Here is a 20,902-nt window from a genome sequence, read left to right on the forward strand (position 1 = left end):
AATGAATACTAATATTATGAGATGGAGGGAAGAGTATCGAAGAAGGGGTTAAAAAAGAAATTGGCAATGTTGAAGGAGCAAATGCACGTGAGTCTTCTCATATTTATAAGCTTACCTTCTCGAGTACTTGGTTTTTTACTTTAAACCACCCAATTTATTTGTTTAAAACTCTAAATAAATCACCCTAGAGATTTCAAGGATTGGCTAATTTTTAATTTTGTAATTTTGTAATTTATTTGTAATTTTGTATGTAAGGATTGTTAGGTGTGTTGTTTCATTCCTAATTAAGGTTTAGGTTTTACACATGGTTAACTACAAACAAATATTGTACATAAAAACCGGCGGGATTAATGAGATGGTGTGACCAATGTTGTGACTTTGTAATGATTTCTACCGAAATTTATTTAGAATTTGGCAAAAACAGATTTAAACTGAATACGTAAGAAACAATTATTATTTCTATTTTGTCACTATTATCAAACTTAATAAATCGCCTATATGATTAGATTACTCGAAAGTGATAGTATTTTTCCCAACCAAAAACTTTAACAATTGCATTCTTCAAATTTCAACATTACCTAAAATAAATATCATCATGAATAAACCAATCAAGAAAGTACATGACTTCATCCTTAATGATAGATTGATAACCTACCTAGATTTTATATTACATTATTATTTTAGGGGGTGGAGGTGGCAAATGCTTTCAATTTTTTTTTTTAGTTGGTAAAGTGAGAGTAGGACACATAATTTGTGACATGAAAGAAAAAGACAATTTTCATTTAATTTAAACCAAAGTTTAATTTAATTTGATTATTTAATTATTTATTATTCCATTTCCTAAAAGGGTAAAATAGTCAATGCAAAAAAGCTTCCCAATTTTTATTCAAACAAAATATAAAACCCTTCTATTTCTGACATTGCTAAGTCAGAACAGAATCAAACTCTCTTTCATTTCTTTCTTTTCTCTCAGCTTTGATCAAACAGAAAAAAAAAACCGAAGTAAAAAAAAAAAAAAATTATATAAATAAATTAGAAAAACAACAGAGAAGATTCATTTGTTTGCAGCTGCCCGTTGTTCTTCAAACCTCTGCAAGTGTACTTTCTCTCTCCTCATTTCTTTGATTTTTTATTTTCTGGGTTTTCCCAAATCAAATCAAAACCCTAAATTTAGAAAAAAGAAACGATTTTTTTTTTTTTTTATTTATTTTTTTCAAAGATTTGATTTTTATTACATATCCCCACCTTCCCAAATCATGGGATCAATGTTAATTTTATTTTCTGATTTTAATTCTAGGCACCCTTTAAATTTTTATTTCATGCAATTTTTTTTCTTTCAATTTTCTATGTAATTAATGGTATTTTTTTTGATCGGTTGAATTGGTGTTCTTGTTTCTTATTTCAGGTGGTGGCGTACTAGACTACTAGTAGAAGGAAATTACTGGGAATTTAATACTTTTCATTAATTAAGGTAATTTGGTTTTTTTAATTTCTCTGTTTTAATTTTGCATGGATATAGATTTGCATGTAATTTTATTGGATTGTAATTTTATGGTGATTATAATTTCGAATTTTAGACCCTATAATTTTGGTGTAATTGATTCATGGCAAACTTAATTTGTTGCAAATTTCGGCTATTCGAAATCGAAAAAGATGTTTGATTATGTGAGTTTAATCAATTTCAACGCTTTATATGAGTAACAACTCAAATTCCCAGAATGTAAATTGATGTTTGCTGGTCATATAGTTCAATTTTCATTCGTTTTATGTCTATTTTCGACTGTTTCGATATCTCTCCCCTTGTGTTTTCTTGTCAAATTAAGGTTAAATCAGCTTTTATTGAATAAAATCCTTTTTCCTTGTATGTTTAATGCTCAGTAAACGTGTTTAAGTATGTGTAAGCTGGGGGGTTTCTATGGACCACCTTCATGAGATGTCTAATAATTCCAAACTAACATTTGCCTTTGTCTCTGTCTTTCTATACAACTAGTTACAACAAAACTGCTCCTATGTATGTTTTGTTTTCGTGTTTTTGGCGTCGTCTAGGGTATATGTGGAGTACTTTTTTGTAATGTCTGTAGTGATTATTTTTGTGACCTAATTTGGTATGCCCCAATAATATCTTGCGTCTAACGGTCCAATTTAACTTACATTGTCTTTGAAATCTGTAACGTTCACTTGTTTGGTTTGTTTGTAGTATGGAAATCTGTGAGAACATTAGAGTTTTAATTCAGTTAAGATATTCATTAGCTTGATTTCCTGCCTTTTTTCAATCACTTTTGAAGTAAAAACTATGGAAAACAAAAACTGGCAAAGTACGGAGTATAATAGAAGGTCTACGGTACTCAAACTTGCTCAGTTTTACTTATCCATAATTTATCTTCTCAGCACCCAAATTTTGTGAAACTAAAAAATTCTCGGAATTTTTCACTTTCACATTGATTTCCTTATTAATGCTTGGCGCTCCCAAACACACTGTTGAATATTAGCCCACTCAAATTATATATTCTTCTTTTTTTTAACTTCTTCCAAATTTGAAACTTTAATAAGAAAATTTGAGAACTGGATATATTTTCTAAAATAACCATAATGTTTGTAAGGAAAGTTAAGGTACATATTCAATAACAAAAAAAAAAAAAAAAAAAAAAAAAAGAGAAAGAAAGTGTACACATTGATTGACTGTTTTGGGGGAGTGATGGCTACATTTTTGGATAGTTGGGGAAGTCACAAAGTACACCATAGTTGTAGGAAGAAAAGTGAATAATCTTTGAGCACGAGTAATTGAAATGCATTTTGGGATGTTGAGAGACAGAAGACAGAACTGAAGTGGGTTTTTAGCACTATATAGAAAAAAAAAGCCCTTAGCTATAAGTTGGATGAGTGTCTAATTAGTTTTGTTGTAACTATCAAGTTTAGTACAGCTTCAAGCAAGGTTGTTGAAGCAGTAATTTTCTCTTGGGCGAAAAAGAAAAAAGAGGGTATTGCACAACATTATTGTGAGTAATTTGATCACTTGGACATCTGAGGTTGGAAAAATATGTTTTGGATAAGTACCTTTGGGCAATAATAGATCTTGAACTCTACAAAGTTATATAATAATCTATGCTTTCCATGTAGGTTATTTTTGTTTGTTTTCTTTTGAGCCAGGTTCCCACTTTGTTTAGATGTATTGTGTACTTCAACCTTGCCTTATGAGAATGCATTTGGATTGTCTTTCATGGATTTTTGCTCATAGTCATGTAATCAGGATTCCAGTTTTTTTAGCCATTTTTAGATCACATATTCACATATGAGATTGTAAATTTTTAGATTGAGGGTACCTTGAAGTGTTGAAGGGTGAAGCATGCAATTGGATTTGTTTGCTGAAGAAGCTTCTTTTGATCATTATTGTAATATTCCAGTTGAAGTGCCTTGTGGAGCCTTGACTGTTATGAATTGATTTTATACTGTTAAATTGTTAATCTCAGATTTGCCTAGTGTCTTCATGACAACTCTTTCTGAAAGGATAATGATGCAGTCAATCAAACAAATAGAAAGGTGAAATAATTATGATTTGTGTATGGAAGGAAAATATGTTATGACATAGTGTTCTTGATGATATTGGATTACTGGATCTTCGAGGTTGTATTTCTAGTTTTCTAGATATTTTAAAGAACTCAAAGGGACAATTGGATTAAGATGATGAAGATGAATCTACCTTGGTGCTTCTCCATGATATCCTGGAACTGTTGGCAGCAATTTTAGTTGCTCCATATGTAGGGTTTGGGAGTAGGGGAGCCATACATGGTACACGTTCTTTGCCACATGACTCTATTCTTTTCTATGGGATGTAGCTGTGGTGAAGATAACTTGTTAATGAGTTATTTGTATTTATGCCTTTTCTCAAGATACTATATCTTGTTAATTTTTGGAGTAACTTAATTACTTGATAAACGTATGAACTTTGAATTTTACATATCTTTAAGTTCTTTACATCTATGTATTAGGATGTGTTCCCCTTTCTAGGATTATGAACCATAACATGAACTGATTAAACGGCATGTAGTGATATCATGTTTACTTTGGAGTATTTGAGTAAATTGGCGCTATAGAAAACTTACAAAGCAGTATTTCTAGAAAAAGTGACAGATGTCTGATTCCCAAAAGCCTGAATAAAATCTAATGCTGCTCTGAATGTGTTGCTCTTTATTGCAATATTGCTATAGTAAATTTCTCCTTTCCTTTAACAATACGACAACCACCAGACAGCGAACTTTCTCAACAGTGTATCTTAATTGTCTCTCAAAGATGTGAGACACTTGAGTGGGTGGTAAGAGTGTTAGACTACTATATTTGATAATTAGGATGGACTTTAAGTATATGTCTTGTAGAAAGTGTAACAGCCCATGAATGTAATTAGAGCTAGAAACCTGGTAAGTGAACTTGGATATGCCGGTGGATTGTCATATGGCTTATGCTTTAGTGAACCTTTTCATTTGGATTTATTACTATTAATACTGCATTACTGCCAGTTTTCCGGATTTGTTGCATTAATTTATGGGATATTACTTGATTAGAGTTGCCTCTGGTTCAAGGCAATATTAGAGGTTTGGTGGGTTCTAAACTTACTATAGCTTCAACTTGAAAACACCAAGAAGCTTGCTAATTATATTGCATTGTGGTTGGTAAAGGGAATGCTGGAGGAGGTGGTTTTTTCAATTCAAATCATAAATTTACCTTTCCTTTTATTCATTACCCCTGGTTTGCTTGTTAGCCGACCTATCTACGGCTCAAGCTCTAGATTATACTTTCACGGATATGCTATTTATAGTGCATTATCTTTATTAAGTTATTGTTTGACGGAAATTCAATTATATTAGTCTTAATTATACTTCCCTAATTCATGACTTGTTTTATTAAGGTTCACCGTATGGGCCGATGTAGGCTTGTTTTCTGGGCCGTGAGAGTAGAAACGTAGAATTTGGACCAAACCCATTTTCCCACCAACTAGCTGGCATTTTGATCGATCATTCACTGTCTTTCGTAGGTTTTGTGTTATATTATGTATTTTGCAGCCGCAGTTTTGTAGAGAGATTTAGCTTTCATGAGCTCTGTTAAAAAGTTTGCTTTCATAATGCCTAGGTGTGCTGTCTCATTTCTTGTTTATCTGTTAAGTGTTGTGTTATCATACTTTGTTTTGTTTGAATTGAATTTCTAATGTTATCTTTGGGTGCTTCACCATGATGCAATCACATGTCCAGTTTGTTCAGCCATTTGACTTTTAATCTCTTCATCTTGCATGCGTTGACTACATTTCTATAATTCTTTATGAAGATTCTTTGTTCCTTGATTTGCTACACTGACACTTGTCGGGATAAAATTTGATAGATTACACAAGGGCATGGGAATTAAAATTTATTGACATTTCTCATTTATGATGCTATCATTGGAATTTTGTGATTCAGCTTTGAATTGTAGAGATATTATATGCCATGTTTACAAATACTTAAATTGGCTAAATATATTGACTAATTTTGAGATAAAATCATCCTGAATTTTTTTGGATAGTGTCTGCTAAGAAATCGGGTGTTTTATCATAAAACTGTGTGAAGCAGACCTGTTGATTACGAATACCATATTGCTGGGAAATTTTGATCAGTTGTTATTCTGGTTCCTGTTATTGTTTTTTTCTTGGAACTCTATGAAACTCTCTGTGATCTTTAGTGTACAAATACCTAATATGATTTGTAGTAAAGTTTCAATTAAATGATATTTGTTTCTTTGTGATTATTCCAGAATGGACCAGCAAGGGCATGGTCAAGCTCCGGTAGTAGGAACAGTGAGTGGTGCCGGTCAGGTTCCATATGGTGGTGCATACCAACCAAATCAAGTTACTGGGGCACCTGTCCATGGTTCTGCACAACCCTCTGGGGCACAGATGGCTCAGCACCAGCTTGCTTACCAGCAGATTCATCACCAGCAGCAGCAGCAGCTACAACAACAACTCCAGTCCTTCTGGCAGAATCAGTACCAGGATATTGAGAAGGTCACAGATTTTAAGAACCACAGCCTTCCCCTGGCAAGGATCAAGAAGATCATGAAGGCTGATGAGGATGTCCGGATGATCTCAGCTGAGGCTCCTGTTGTGTTTGCACGGGCGTGTGAGATGTTCATACTTGAGCTGACCCTGCGATCATGGAACCACACTGAGGAGAACAAGAGGAGGACCTTACAGAAGAATGACATCGCAGCAGCGATCACAAGAACCGACATCTTTGACTTCTTGGTAGACATTGTGCCAAGGGAGGATTTGAAGGATGATGTGCTTGCTACTCTCCCAAGAGGAACAGGCATGCCTGTTGCTGGCCCTGCAGATGCACTTCCCTACTACTATATGCCGCCGGCACAAAACCCAGCTCAGGCTGGACCTCCAGGTGTGATGATGGGAAATCCTAATGCATATGCCGCACAGTCTCAGCCATACATGGGTCAGCCAATGTGGCCTCAGCAACCACCTCAGCGACAGCAATCTTCTTCTGATGCTTAGCATCCTTCAATGTAAAGGTAGGTGTGTACCTTATGGTTTTTCCTAATTCAATAGCAAATTGTCCAACTGTTGACTCGCACATAGCTGGATGCTTGACGACTGAAAGATGGAAGAAATTTTAAAGGTTCATTCTGTGTTCACAACGTTAACCATCAAGTAGGGAATTTTATTTAATTATTTATTTATTTTATCAGGATCTTTGATCGAAAACCATCAACTGTAGAAATTTATGAAGTGTCCTTTTTGAGTTTATCTGCTTGCAAATGACTAAGAACGACGTTCAAAAATTGACACTGAAATTGGTCATTTAATTGTTAATGGCACTTAAGATTGGTGGTCAAAGGGCTATGCTGTGAAAACTGTTTAAGCTGTAGCCTTTTGACTGCAAGTTTCCACTTTATAAAGTAATCCTTCATAACTGGGGTGTTGATTTGTATTTGGAGATCCTATTTGAAGGTGGGTTTTTTTTTTTTTTTTTTTTTTTTTTTTCTATAGCTGTCCAACTCAGTAACTCACTAACTAGGCAAATTCATTTGTAATTTTATATTAGATGTTTATTTCCCTTATTTATAAGCAGAAGTCACCCCATGTCTTGTAACAAATCATTGGTGTCTTATCGTATACCTGTTTACCCTTAATTTATTGAAATTCATTTGCAATAAGAGCCAATTTTTTTTTTTTGTATCCCACGCCTAGCTTGGCTGAAGTGATACAATCTCCCCGCCCTCTCCTTCCTTCCCCCTCTCACATTCCTTTCCCTGGCCAGTTGAACTGTCTTTCACTATGTTAATACTTGTTAAATTTGTCTAACTGATTGATTTTTCTTTCAAATATGTGAAATTCTAACTAGACTATTCTTCTAACTGGTTCTTAGCAGATGGGAATGAGGACGCGGGTGCTGAATGCAAGCTGGGGATAGAGCGACATTTTGGTTTTCTGTAATCAGAGTATCTTTATCTTTGGTAGAACATGTGTTTTGTTACCTTGTGTAGTCTGTTTTAACGGTTAACCTCAGTTGGTACTGTGAGGTACTTGATTTAATGGCTGTCATCAATAGCTCTGCTACTAGAGATCAGTTGTTCTTTACCAAATTAGAATGCATAAGTAGGACAGTTCTGTTTTGAGTTTTCTATACTCTTGCCATTGTAGCCTTTTGGAAGGTTGAATGCATGACTTATCTTTACAGTTTAGTTATTGGTGTGCATGTGGATATATCTTCTATCTGTATGTATAAAAATTCAGGGACTGTTTGGTGATTTGGTAGCTCTGGTGCCTCAAGCTGACTTGGTCCTCGGATGCTCGTGGGGAGTATGTAGGAAATGGGTTACTCTTCAAGTTAAATATGTGAGCTGGTATTTTAGTGTAAACTACAGCTACCCTCCGTTTCTGATATCAAACTCTCTCACTCTCTTGCTGTACTTCGTATCATTTGAGGTGTCATCGGTTCATGTATTATTCGAGCAGTACTGCAGGAGTTGTTCAATTTAGTCTTACTAGTATAGTTTGGGTGAATTGGGTCTAACAAGTTAATTCTTGTGATTTCATTTTATTTCAAGGGTGGGTTGGGTGATCTGAGACAGGTTTAGTTTTGCTAGGTCTAGTTTTGTGGGACTGTTGACAGAAGATTACAATTCAAATTTCACTAGGTTTTATTTTGTTTTCTTTTTTTTTGTTTTTTTTTTCCCCCTTCTCTAGTTTTTAATATCACCGATTCATTTTTTTTTTTTGAAAAACAAACTTCACTAGTTTTTAGTATTACCGATTTACCGGACATAAGTGAAGTCATACTACTTAGGTTGACAGTCTTGTTACATTCTGGTCATACGGAAATTAGCTAGTAGCTACGAATATTTACACACAAGGTGGGATGTCTATCAGCTAGGAATTTACAACGGCTTACTATTCATACATTGCTTACTGGGAATAACTAGCAATGCGACATTTTTGTTAAACAGAATTTACTGCTCACCGCCAAATTTGATTAATCTTGTTGAAGGCATCTGCTTCATTACAACACCCTCGAGGATAGCATCAGAACCAAAACTACCTTTGAATCTTTGGGGATCAACTGGACCTGGCAGCTGAAATGAGACAGAAAAGGGTCCTGTTGGACACAAGTTTTGTGTTTGCATGATGAATGTTTGTGAAAAGCGGTAAACTCTCTTCTCGCCTGTGATTGTTTCTCCCTTTATCACCACCCTGCCATCGCTATCTACCTCACATTGGAATGCTCCTGCATATACATCATCAAGGAGCAAATTTAAGCACAAAAACAATTTGAAGCAGTATTGGCATGTGCCAAAATGCGTAGTATGGACTAGCTACTGCAATTAACCTTAAGACAACCAATAATCAACCCGAAAAAAACTTAGCTTTCAACCTGGAATCAAAACTAATCCAACTTGTATCATCTAAAATTTGCCAACTGATTTTTTTAGACAGAAGTTCTGGGGTTAAGATCGAAAACAACCTGATTAAGTCAATATTGACCAAACCAACTAACCACCTGTATGAATAATCAATCAGCTGCAACGAAAATTTGAGAAGTTGTGTAGAGGCACACAATTATGAAAATTTAAAGATCATGTGTACAGCTAGAGTGTGATACTTACTGTTTTCTCTTTTAACTCCAGGAAGGGCAACACGGAATAGGTATGAATCCTCAGATTCACTAATGTCCATCAGTCCAATAACAGATCCCACCTGACCCTTTGCTGCACTTCCAGTCACTGCATATGAGTTTCTTGCTATCTCCACAATGCGACGCAGTTCCTCTCTGCTTGGCTGGGAAGGGAGAATAACAATACCAGGCCCATCTCTCACTCCAGATGGTGGCAAAGCCAATTGAAGTGACTGTGGTGACTTCAGATTCTCAGTTTCCAAAATTTCCTCTAATCGACGTTTCCTTTTAGGGCTTTTACACTCACGAAAGTAACTTCCGATGGGCTCCTCTTCAGAGTCATCATCGTCGCCCTTCTCCAGATATATACCATTTGGCAGCCTTACAACAGTGTTTTCTATGAAGAGCTCTTCTAGTCCTGTCAGCTTCTTGAACCTCTCAATATCCTCCTGTTTGATATAAAAGATAGCTGGATTTCGAATAAATGCAACACTTGCTACAATTCTGCTATGGTTAAGTGACTCTGTTTGAGGATGCAAATGGGAAGGAAAGAGTGTAAGGAAGTCTTCACCCTCGGAAGGATGATTTCCTTGAATGAACTGTAACAACACGGGTAGTTTGACGATGAGTGACTTATCTGCTTTCCTTACAAGATAATAGTAAATTTGCTCGATTTCAGAGGTTCTGATGTGGGAATCTGCCAACTGATCCAGTGTATAGGGAGGAAGATCTTCTGCTATCCTCTGTAACGCCGACTTTTGGGTCTTCTCCCCTTTGAGATCAGGGCCGAAATATGTGCCCATAATGAAGTAAAGGAGAAAGCAACAATCCTCATTTGCATTCATCTTGATTATCACGTTGCTGATACCTGTATAATCAATACCAATTTCAAGTCTAATCAACAACAATTTACGTTCGAACTAGACACACCCTACAATAGAGTTATTAGGAGATAGATGATTTACAATAGAAACAACATACTAACATAGAATCCGATCAGTAAGGATGGTGGCGAAGCATATAGATCATTCATTCCAACTTACTGATAGCACAAATATCAGATATCTACTAGTCAATTATGGACTATACTATACGTTAACACTATATTGCAATGTTCTGACCAAACCCACTTCTAGCAATTTGTACCTATACGTACATAGAACCTCTATTATGCACCCGAGTGTACCTCGAGCTAGGTGCACCCAATAACTACCCGAGGGTGTTTTTTGCTACTACATAGTCTACATTTGCTATTTAGCTCTATATATTATTCAACCAGCTGCTGAAAATCAAGAGATTAAAGTTAAAAGGAGTAGATTCTGAATCTTACAAATCTCACTGAATAAACACTTTCTAAATAATACTCCATATTAATTTAAGCAAGTATCTGGTATTAAGAAATAACAGCACATTTTACTAAGTTGCAGTATCAAAATACCCCAAAATTAGTAAAAAAATTATAAAGAAAAATTGGAAAGCAATCAGACAAATTCCAGAGAATCAGCAAGATATATACATATTTTTTAAAAATAATTTCAACAAAATAGCTATTTTCTGGGTTATATACCCAGATGGTAAAGGACACATTCGCAGCTTAATTACACAATAATAACAACATAAAATCACAATCATACAAAATGGGGTTACTCAAATTGCTACAATATCCAACATTTTGAGCTCAATTAGTTGAAATCTAAATGGCAAATTTACTATAAAAAAGAAATTAATTCAATCATCAAACACAAAAATACTAAAATTACTAAAATGCAGCTAGATTATTAGCCAAAATGAGAGAGTGAGGAGAGAGAAAATGACCTGAAATTCAGAAATGGAGGATGAAAATCAGCAGAGTTGAGAATAAAGAGAGTGTGAATTTTATGAGGAAGAAAATAAAAATAGAAAGGAAAATAAATAAAAAGGGAGAATTATTTATTTATAGAGTAAGCATGCAAGAAGGCTCATGTAAAACATGACACATGTGATTAGTCAAGGATAAGTAATGGCAATTGTCATGCTAATTATGTTGTGGGTGTTAATAATATTATATTAATTTGGGGTATGTGTGTGTTTTGTTTGAGGGAGAGTGAAAAGATGATGGGTAGTATAATTTAATACTTGCATAACTTAGTAATTTGCATGATACTCCGTATTTTGTTGTTATATTATTGTGTAATTGTCATTATAGATGTGAAAGATTGGGTTATTTACGATTAAAGGTGTTTGGGCTTTATGATCTATAATTAGTCGGTCCAATTCTGTTAAATGGATGTCCATTGAATTATTATTATTATTATTATTATTATTATGTATTCTTACAACTCTATGACGTTGTTTGACAATTAGTTGAAGGTTGTAAATTGTCTATTACAATGCTAGAAACTTAAGTTATAAAGTTATAAAAAAACTCTTAATTAATTTATGTCATCAATCATCAACTATTAATTATGTAGTGTTATACATATAAGGGAATGGCCGAATGGGTACGAACGTTAATCAATAATGCAACCAATAACCAAAAACCTTAAACATTAGACAATTGATATCTATTTTTTCATTAGGGTAAGGCAATGAGTCTTGGATTTATCTATATAAGTCAATTGTGAAGATTATTGATAAGTTTTTGCATTGGATACAAGAAGTGAATTTGAAATATACTGTATTTAGGATTTTATTTTATTTTTTTAAATTTTTTTTTTTAATTTAAGGTATGATTAAAACATTAGAATATCTTCGAATTCTTCACCAAAAGTACAAAATGTAATAATGCATTATGTTTAGGATTTATTATTAAGAAAAGTTCAATATTCACATAAGTTTCATTTTTTTTGTAATTTTTTTTAAGCATGAAAATTTACAAAACACAATAAGCTATAATTAACTGTTGTTGCGAGTAAGTGGCCTTGTGTACCCTATCGCGATCCACCATGTGAACACTAGCTCAATAAAAACCTCCTTTGATTCGATGTATCTTATATTCTTATCTATAGTACGACACATAGTAATAATATTAGTTACTTGTGGATCCCGTAGCAGTTGCACTATTGTCGATGAACCTGTGTAAATAGTAACTGCCCGAACCAATGCCCGCTGAGCTGCTCATTGAAAACCCCTCAGACAAGCTTCAATTCATCTCCGCATGTAGGTTGAAAGTACAAGGATAGAAGATGCACCTCCCAATAAGCCCTATGCCCCTTGTTTCTTTCTCTTCGGGCACCATCTTACGTTAGGAAGAATACACGTGTTTCAACTTTTCAAGTAGTTTTCATAATACTTTCCTTAAGCGTTAATATTGTTTGGCAGCGCAAGTTTTAGAGTATGAATAAATGCAATCATTTTTGAGTATTTAAGAGCATCAAATAAAAGTACTAGAATAAAAATTCATAATGCAATGAACGTTCATGCATATATTAATTAAAGAGTTGTTTATAACTTATAAGCATATTTAGATATTTCATTGACATAACAAAATTAAGAAATTTCATTGTTTTAACTTCACACAATTACAAATTATAGCATCATTCATTAAGAACGTGCATGGATATATTATTACATACTTATTTTATAACAATTACGTACTTAACTAATACGAGTACTAACATATTGGTAATTTCACATAACAAAAGATAGATTCAATGATTATTTTCTAAAATACGACTCCATAGTTGACTCCTATAAACCTCAAACTATGTTTCCTTAATTATTTTTTGACACAGTATTTCCTTAATTAAAACACTTGGTTATCAACATATAATTATGGACTATATCCAATGTACTCCGTATTTATTTTTAGTTGTCAATTCTCCAAAAATGTTGTGTCGTGTTTCTTCATTTAGCCATTTTCAGGTGTATAAATAGTGTTCTCCAAATAAAGGGCACATATATTACCGTTTTCCTCTCTATTAAACTTTCCCCATTTCAATTTCCTCTCTCTTTCTCTCTCCTCAATCACTTTCTCTCTCTTCACTCTAGAGCTTCAACTCCAACTTTCATGGCGGCCAATTCCAACAGGTACTCCAAACAACGCTCTCATTTCACTCTTTCCTACAATTTTTTGCTCTTTTTTCTCTTTTATATGCTTAACTGTCGATTTTTGCCGCTATTTTTATGTTCTGATCTCAGCGTAATTTCTCAAATTATTGATTATTGGAAGCTTTGTTTAATCTTACTTTAATTGCGCCTTTGAAGTTTATACTTGACATTTTTGTTGTTTGATTCTGGATTTCAGAGTGTTTTTTGTTGTTTTTTTTGGTCATGTTTTGATTTTTGGAGGTTGCATTGAATGAAAGCTTTAGGAGATAATGAATGATTAGAATGAATTTTAAATAGAAATCGTTTAATTAGGGCTGATTATTTATGTATATAGATTTAGGTTTTTTTAATGTTGTTTTTATGTTCTTCATTTAAATGAAATTGATTGCTAGGCTATATCTGATATATTTCCGTTGAGTGTTTGTGAGAATCAAATGCTAATTTTGCGGTTGGGTGTGACAAATAGAGTCCAGTTTTTGACTAGGTTATCGTGGTGTCGCGTTAAAGCTTATGCTATAATAATCATGTGAAGTATTATCGTTTGTTTATGTGTGTAGATAATTACTTATTAATGTTGTTTTCATGTTATCTTTTTGATGAAATTGATTGCTTGGCTATTTTTGTTGCTTGTTTTGGAGAAACAAGTTTAGCAATTTGTATATTTGCGGTATTTAGTGACATAGGGGATTAGAGTCTGGCTGTGTAGAATAGGCCCTTAATGTGTCGTGCACTCGTGCCAACACTTACGGTTTAGATATCATGTGGTGTGACCTTTTGGAGGAAGACCACGTTCGCTTAATTTTGAGATAATTGAAGATCTTCAAGTTATTGTAAGAAATGATTCCCTATCTGTTTTTGTGTGGAATGAATCATTCATTACCATTAATGTGAAATATGAATTTTTTATTTTTATTTTTATCATAAATGTGTTTAAAGAATTAATAGCTACCATAAATGTTAATATATGAGTCATGTAATCAATGAATACGTCTAGCAGATAACGATTCACTGCTGAGCCAAATTCCGGCAGCCGTGATCCCTAGAGTCATGATCCCAAATTCCGGCAGCCATGATTCTCTTGCTCACACCCAAATTTCGGCAGCCATGATCCCTAGAGTCTTAGGCATACCATTTAAGGCTTGTCTTGACTACTCCTATGGCTTTAAATCCTCCAACAGTGTACTGCTAGCAGTTCTATTGGTTGTCCTGGTGTCACAGGTATTTTGGCTCTGGGTCACGGACTAATAGTGTACTGCTAGCAGCTCTATTGGTTCTCTGATGTCAAACATTCATAGAATGGTTTAAGATACTAGACCTTATTAACACAATTAAGAGCTTGGTGGTAAATTAACAAATTTGGCAGTATTAACTATTTAAATTTCATTAATTTGTTTCTTGTTTCACCTAACTTAAAAGGCAAAGTATAACATGCATTCATCTCAAAATACAATTGTGTGGTTCACTTCTCTCTTTGATAAGCTGAGATAGAGCCACTGAGCATATTCTCTTACAATTAGGGTATTGAATTTTCAATTTGTGGAAGGTTGTAATTTAGTCTGGGATCAAAAGAAAAATTTGTCTAGTATGCAGCTGAATTTTGAGTGGCAAATCAAAAACTTAGTGCTATCTTTCTTTTTTTTTTTTTTTTTTTTTTTTTAACAAAAATTTAGTGCTAATTTTAGTCAAAAATATGGTTTCATGAATGATTTAAAAGTTAAATTTTCAACAGTATTGGCAAAATTTTATACATGGACGTACTGGGTTTAATAGATATGTTTATGCTCCTGAATAAGTGATGCTCAAAGGTAATAAATGATGTGAACTCTAAAACAAATGATGTAAGGGTTTTTAATTAGTGAATTAGTTATAGACACAATTTACCAAGTTGATTCAAGTAATATGAGATTGAAATTTTCATTCGGTTTGTCGAAGAGATTAATGATCTATTTTCCGTTACTACTATCTTTAGTTATAATTTTATTGATCATCAAACCAATCATTGCCAATTGATTGAATACATAAGTATTCAACAATTTGGTCAAGTCAAAATATTTTAATCTCATATTGTAATCTATACTTTTTTTTTTTTTTTTTTTTTTTTTTTTTTTTTTTTTTTTTTTTTTTAATGTTGGAGGGGCAATACATGCCATCTAAAAAACTCAGCACAAGATTATAACTCATGCTTACCTTGCATCCATAGACTTCACGTCTCTAAACTACTGTCAAGCTTCCAAGTCAACTTCATAAAAGTCCTATTAATATTGTGTTAGAGTACATGAAGATTCCATTATTTAACAGCATCAGATGCACAGTTGTTAGATTAACTTAAAAAAGAGAGAATGAAATAGTTAATCATCACACAATTTACTTAGGCGTATAATACTCAAGAAAGGTTACTGAAAACCCACAAGCCAAAGGTTTCTTCTTTAAATTTCACTTCCTGTCTTATTATATTTTTTTTCTAAGAATTATGTTGTACTTGTTGTTCTTATGTTATAAAGCTCACTTGGTAGCTTTGGCAGTGAGAAGTTGATAGATACTAGGCTCCAAGTGTTTTTTTTTTCCCCCAAATGCAAATCACATACAAGTTTCATATAATGTCATGGATGTGGGTCCACGTCATCCATTGAAATGGTATGGCATGTCTTGTCCTTTAATTATATGAACAGTACAGATTTTAAATTGCATTATAGGAACATAATATGAATTTTAAATGTTATTAAGTGGCTAGAACTTAGTGGTCTTTTAGAATGATGGCACAAAGCTGTGTTGCCTTACAACATCTAATACAGAGAGGAAGACATTAGTACTTATTTCTATTAGGTTGTACAAATATATTTTTTTTTTGCATTTGATATTAATTTTCAAGGCGACACAATCTCTCTTTCTATATATATGATGCTAAAGTTGTAAGAAGTAATGAAGATTTAAAATAGGAAACTTTGTAAATAACTAACCTCAAAACACACTATTTAGAAACTAACCACCCTTTTCTATGAAATTATAAAATTTTAGTTTAAAAGAGTTAACGATCACCATCCCTTCTTAGATTCCGGCCAATTTTCCGACATGGGCCCCACGTAACGGCTAGTTTTTTGTTTTTTAAACCCTTGTACTCAATTTTTTCCTCTTCATATTGAAATTTGAACTGCTATGCTCCTCAACATAACTCCAAATTCACCCAGAATTCTCCAAATTCTCTAAATCCTGTCAATAATTCATTTAAAAGTGTAATTCAGAACAGGTTGAAGCGAAAAATTAAGGTAATTGAAAAACAACTTCGTTGATGCTATATAATGAAAGGCAATTCGATTAATAGGTTAATTATTGCTAATTATGTGTTGAATTGCTAATTTTTTGCTTTAATTGTTGTATGAAACATTCAATTTGACCTGTTGGAAATTAGGGTTCTTGAAAATTAATTTGGGGATTTCTTGAACTTGACCCACAAAGCCCGATTAAAGCCCAAAATGAGCAAGCCACCTTGACTGGGTACTGATATATTGGTGGTGGAGCTTAGGTTTGAGGGTGTAGCGGCGGTGAAGATGTGGTGCAGTGTTCTGGTTTGTTGTTGTGTGCGGTTTGGTGGAATTGGGAGAGTTGGGTGACGGTGTTGCAGCCCTTGCAGGTTGGAATCGCTGGCGTGAGGGAAGGTAGGTATTGCAAGGGTTGCTGCGGTTGGTGGTGGTGGATGAGTGATGGACTGATGGAGCTTCGAATAAGGTGGCGGTTTGATGGTGGGTTTCTAAGATGGATCTGAACACAACAAGAGAAGGAAAAAAATAAGGAAGAAATATGGTGGGACGGTGGTGATGAGCGATGATATGATAATGATTTTCGGTGGTACAAAAAATATCGTGAAAACAGAAGAGAAAAAAATGGGCCCCAAGTCGGAAAATTGGCCGGAATATGAGACGGGGTAGTGATCGCCAACTCTTTTTGATTTAAGGGGTGTTATTTCATAGTTTCGTATAAAAGAGGTGGTTAGTTCTAAATAGTGTGTTTTGAGGGATGTGATTATTTACTAAATTTCCTGTAAAATTTCTTATGTTGAATTTCATGATTGATGTGAAAAGGCCATAACATATAATGGTGGTCACTTGTATATGACTAATTGCATACAATACTCTCTGAATCAGGCATCATGTATTTTCATTGCTGTGGGGGTTATTTATCTGTTTAAACTCACCCATGTCCCTTTAGTTTTTATTCTATGTTAATATACTGTATAATTAGCTTATTTTTTGTTCGTTATAGGGCTCCTCTGCAGCCAGCTCTGAACGTAACTCCTCTTAACAGCATGCCCTACATTGATCCCATTCCACCACAAGGTAGTGATATCTCATTAGATCCTGTTGATAAGGCCAAACCAGCTTTGGTATATTTGCCTTCTGAACCTACTAAGGAGGAATGGGGTCCTATCTTATCTGCTACGAAGGGCGGAATTGGTTTGGGTGGCAGTGCAGCACTTGGAACAATTGGGCCGGTTCTTGGGAAGTTGGATATTAGTGAAAGTGAAGATTCTTACCTCTTTCGAGTGTCCCTTCCAGGTGTTGCAAAAGGTAAAATTATGCTGCCTTTCTCAATTTTGCAAAATTTACTTCATTTTCTATTTGTTAATCTTATTTGTCTTTTTGGAGATTCTCTCAAATTTAGACAAAGTTCAAAGATTCATTATTATGAATATCTTATATTCTGGCTCCTTGCATGTACTGGAACAATGTGTTTATTTTGATCATCTTTTGAGATTCTGAACAGAATTTGTTTGGTTTTTTTTATTTATTTTTTAATTTTATTTTATTTTTTGTCTTCTGAACTTTCTAAACACAATTTTGCAAATTTAGACATGAGTTTTACATTCATCATTATCTTATTTTCTGGCTCCTTGCACATACTGGAATAATGTTTTAGTTTTGATGTTGGGTATGCATTGATAAAATGTGGCTATTTATTGCTCCTTGCACATACAGAAATTATGGTTAATCTTAGATATTTATCTCCCCTGTTAGTATAATGAAGTACTTTGGAAATTTTCTTTTTTTATATCTAGGTTCATTCATCTATACGTTCAAAGTTAACCCTGTCAATTTTCAGACATTGACAGCATTAAGGCAGGTAGATTTACACAATAACCCCCCCCCCCCCCCCCCAACCCACACACACACACACACACACACACACACACACAAAAAAAAAAAACACAGAACTGGTAACAAACAGAATAGTTTCTGGATTGGGACTTTGGCAGATTAAAAAAATGAAAATCAAGATCTGAGCTCTTGCAAATATGCCGTTTTGGTCAAAGTGCATCATCTTACATATCCCATATGAGAATTATTTTTGCTTTGCATTAGTGCATTCCACTGTATCACCTCTCTTGAAAATTGATTAACTTGATATTAGCCTTCAGTTCCTATTCTCAAGATGAATGGGTAACAAATCCATCAGGATCTTTTGAGCAGTAGTTGTCGTTGTAGCAGTTATTTGGTTGATGTGGGAAAAGCCAGAAGTTGTACATGGTAAGCTATATGTAATTATGTAAGAACCACTTATGGAATATGCGAATTTCTCAGTTCCCACAAGATAAGTGGCTGACCTACCTCCCTTAATAGTCGATTGATTTCCTTTTAATTAACCAAACAATTTTAAGCAGTTCTCACGAAATTGAAAATTGAATTTGAAAATTGAAATTTTCTTGAAATGTAATTATTTGCTTCCAACCAAATGGTAACTTATTCTATATATTATATACATATTGAAGTGCCTAGGAAATAGATTTATATGTATTTTTACGAAATTTCATGATATTGATTCTTAACTTCAGCTTATTAATTTCCATGTTTTGTCTTGTGAAGAATAATCTACACACCCATTTGATGTATTATTTTGGCTGGGAGTAGAATGCTTTTGCTTTTGTGTACATATCTTTAACATATTGATTCTTTGACTTGGACTTACTATATAAAGTGATAAACCAGCTTGGCTAGAAGGCCTAGAACATGTTCATCACACTGCTTGGACTCATGAAATGGTTATTTAAACAATATTCTTTTGTTTGAAAAGAAAAATCACCCACATTTAATTGCCAAAATTTCTCATTTATGAGTCTTGATTTTCAGTACATCAGTGACCTTCTTGTAAATGCATTTGAGAGACTAAGATGAAGAAATTTGTCCTCCACAGTTCACTTTACCTCAATTCTGAGTTATATTGGACTTGGTCAGTGTGCTAAACACAGAAATCCTATTCATGGTGACCTTGATGCCCTTGACCTGCTTATTTATCACCCTTGCTATTTTTAGAAAATGCCGGATTCTGATTAGTTGTCTACTTGTCTTGATTACAGAAGATTTCTCATGTGATGTGGATCCTACTGGGCATATAACTATCAAGGGTGTTACTACAACTGGAGAGAAGACTGTGTACAAGAGTTCCTTGAAATTTGAGATGCAATCTCAGAACCTGTGCCCACCGGGTCACTTTACCATCTCATTTAATCTGCCAGGACCTGTTGTTTCGCCATATCTCTCTGGCCATTATGGAATTGATGGTGTTTTTGAGGGCATAGTGAAAAAGAAGAAACCATCAGCTTGATGTGTTTGTAGAATTCTATGTACATTCTTTAGTTGTCAAACCATATCATAGAACAAACAGATAGGCATGACTGCCTATTGATTTATTTAAATTATTATACCAGAAGTTGCATTGGAGTCTTCTTAGAGCAACAGATGGGCCCATCCCGATTGACAGCTTAACAAAAGGAGGTTTGATTGATCCATTCTATCGAAATTTGCAATGTACAAGCAACATTGTTTTGGGTTTTTGCTACTGGTACTACTGGCAAGCAGGAGACGCAGTCCATTATGCGTTTCAAGTTTACTTGCAGTTCTCAAGCAGACCTTCATTTTGTTGTGGCTTTTGTACTTGAATGTTGTAACAGTTCAAGTGAAAACTTAGAATTATCAAAAAAAATTGGGCTTGGTTTTATAATTTTCAGAGTTTTTCCAATTATAGACAATGTCATTCTATCTTCTTCGAATCCAAAACTCTATATTGCAGGTGGTAGATTTTTATGGTGATTATCAATTTCTGCTGCAGAAAAAGAATTATTCCTCTCGGAACAGCTTCTTTTAGCACTCAAGGTATCCTCTTTTCAGTTTTACGTCAAGAGTCTACAATTTTCGCACTCACTATACATCTTTGTTTTCCAGCCAGCACATTCTTTTGCTAGTGCTATATACTTGTGATAGTTGTGAATGTTGGTAACATTGAACTAAACTTTACAAGAATGAACAATATGGCAGGCAATCAAACACTTTGCTATAAAATCATTTCTTCTCATTAACAGGTTTCGATTACAACTATTCGGGTTTGCGCTAAAGCAAAAATCGCAACCCTAAGCCTAAACAACAATAAGTAGTAACAAAAACAGGGTAAACTGTAAAAAAACAGAAAATTACAGTACATTTTCTCTTTTGTTCTTCATACTTCATACCCATCTTCTACCTTTTCTTCTCTTCTTTTTTATGATAGAAAAATTCAAAGAATTAACCCTAAATTCATCAACCAATCTCACAAAATTTTCATTATTTCTTAATCCGAAACCCATTAATGCAGCTCCACAAGAAAATCCCAACACCCAATTTTTAATCTCTCTCCTCCATCCTTTCACCAAGCAATAAACAGCAAATGCAGAAACTAAAACCATGAAAACCCAGAAAACCAAT

General features: G+C 34.0%; 3 protein-coding genes across 6 annotated transcripts; 2 read left to right on the forward strand and 1 right to left on the reverse strand.

Moving 5' to 3' along the window:
- Window positions 1–930: 930 nt before the first annotated feature.
- Window positions 931–7,716, forward strand: LOC145606060 (nuclear transcription factor Y subunit C-3-like). 3 transcript variants are annotated; one of them, XM_081662125.1, is made up of 4 exons: window positions 931–1,098; window positions 1,406–1,471; window positions 5,776–6,543; window positions 7,401–7,716. In XM_081662125.1, exon 3 carries the CDS (start codon window positions 5,777–5,779, stop codon window positions 6,524–6,526), a length of 750 nt encoding a protein of 249 aa, XP_081518251.1. In that variant the 5' UTR covers window positions 931–1,098; window positions 1,406–1,471; window position 5,776; the 3' UTR covers window positions 6,527–6,543; window positions 7,401–7,716. The 3 variants fall into 3 exon arrangements, with proteins under 3 accessions (XP_081518251.1, XP_081518249.1, XP_081518250.1); XM_081662123.1 differs by having other exon boundaries at window positions 7,404–7,716; XM_081662124.1 differs by having other exon boundaries at window positions 931–1,092; window positions 7,404–7,716.
- Window positions 7,717–8,364: 648 nt separating this feature from the next.
- Window positions 8,365–11,025, reverse strand: LOC145606059 (increased DNA methylation 2-like). Its single transcript, XM_081662122.1, has 3 exons — window positions 10,962–11,025; window positions 9,139–10,014; window positions 8,365–8,759 (listed from the first exon to the last, which is right to left on the reverse strand). Exons 2-3 carry the CDS (start codon window positions 9,989–9,991, stop codon window positions 8,485–8,487), a joined length of 1,128 nt encoding a protein of 375 aa, XP_081518248.1. The 5' UTR covers window positions 9,992–10,014; window positions 10,962–11,025; the 3' UTR covers window positions 8,365–8,484.
- Window positions 11,026–13,041: 2,016 nt separating this feature from the next.
- On the forward strand, window positions 13,042–20,229 carry LOC145605070 (alpha-crystallin domain-containing protein 22.3-like). 2 transcript variants are annotated; one of them, XM_081661084.1, is made up of 3 exons: window positions 13,042–13,154; window positions 17,433–17,737; window positions 19,522–20,227. In XM_081661084.1, the coding sequence occupies exons 1-3, from the start codon at window positions 13,135–13,137 to the stop codon at window positions 19,767–19,769; spliced, it is 573 nt and encodes a 190-aa protein (XP_081517210.1). In that variant the 5' UTR covers window positions 13,042–13,134; the 3' UTR covers window positions 19,770–20,227. The 2 variants fall into 2 exon arrangements, with proteins under 2 accessions (XP_081517210.1, XP_081517211.1); XM_081661085.1 differs by lacking the exon at window positions 13,042–13,154 and adding an exon at window positions 16,393–16,438 and having other exon boundaries at window positions 19,522–20,229.
- The last annotated feature ends 673 nt before the right edge of the window (window positions 20,230–20,902 follow it).

Source organism: Chenopodium album, chromosome 22 (genome assembly GCF_948465745.1).
Source record: "Chenopodium album chromosome 22, dcCheAlbu1.1, whole genome shotgun sequence".
NCBI lineage: Eukaryota > Viridiplantae > Streptophyta > Magnoliopsida > Caryophyllales > Amaranthaceae > Chenopodium > Chenopodium album.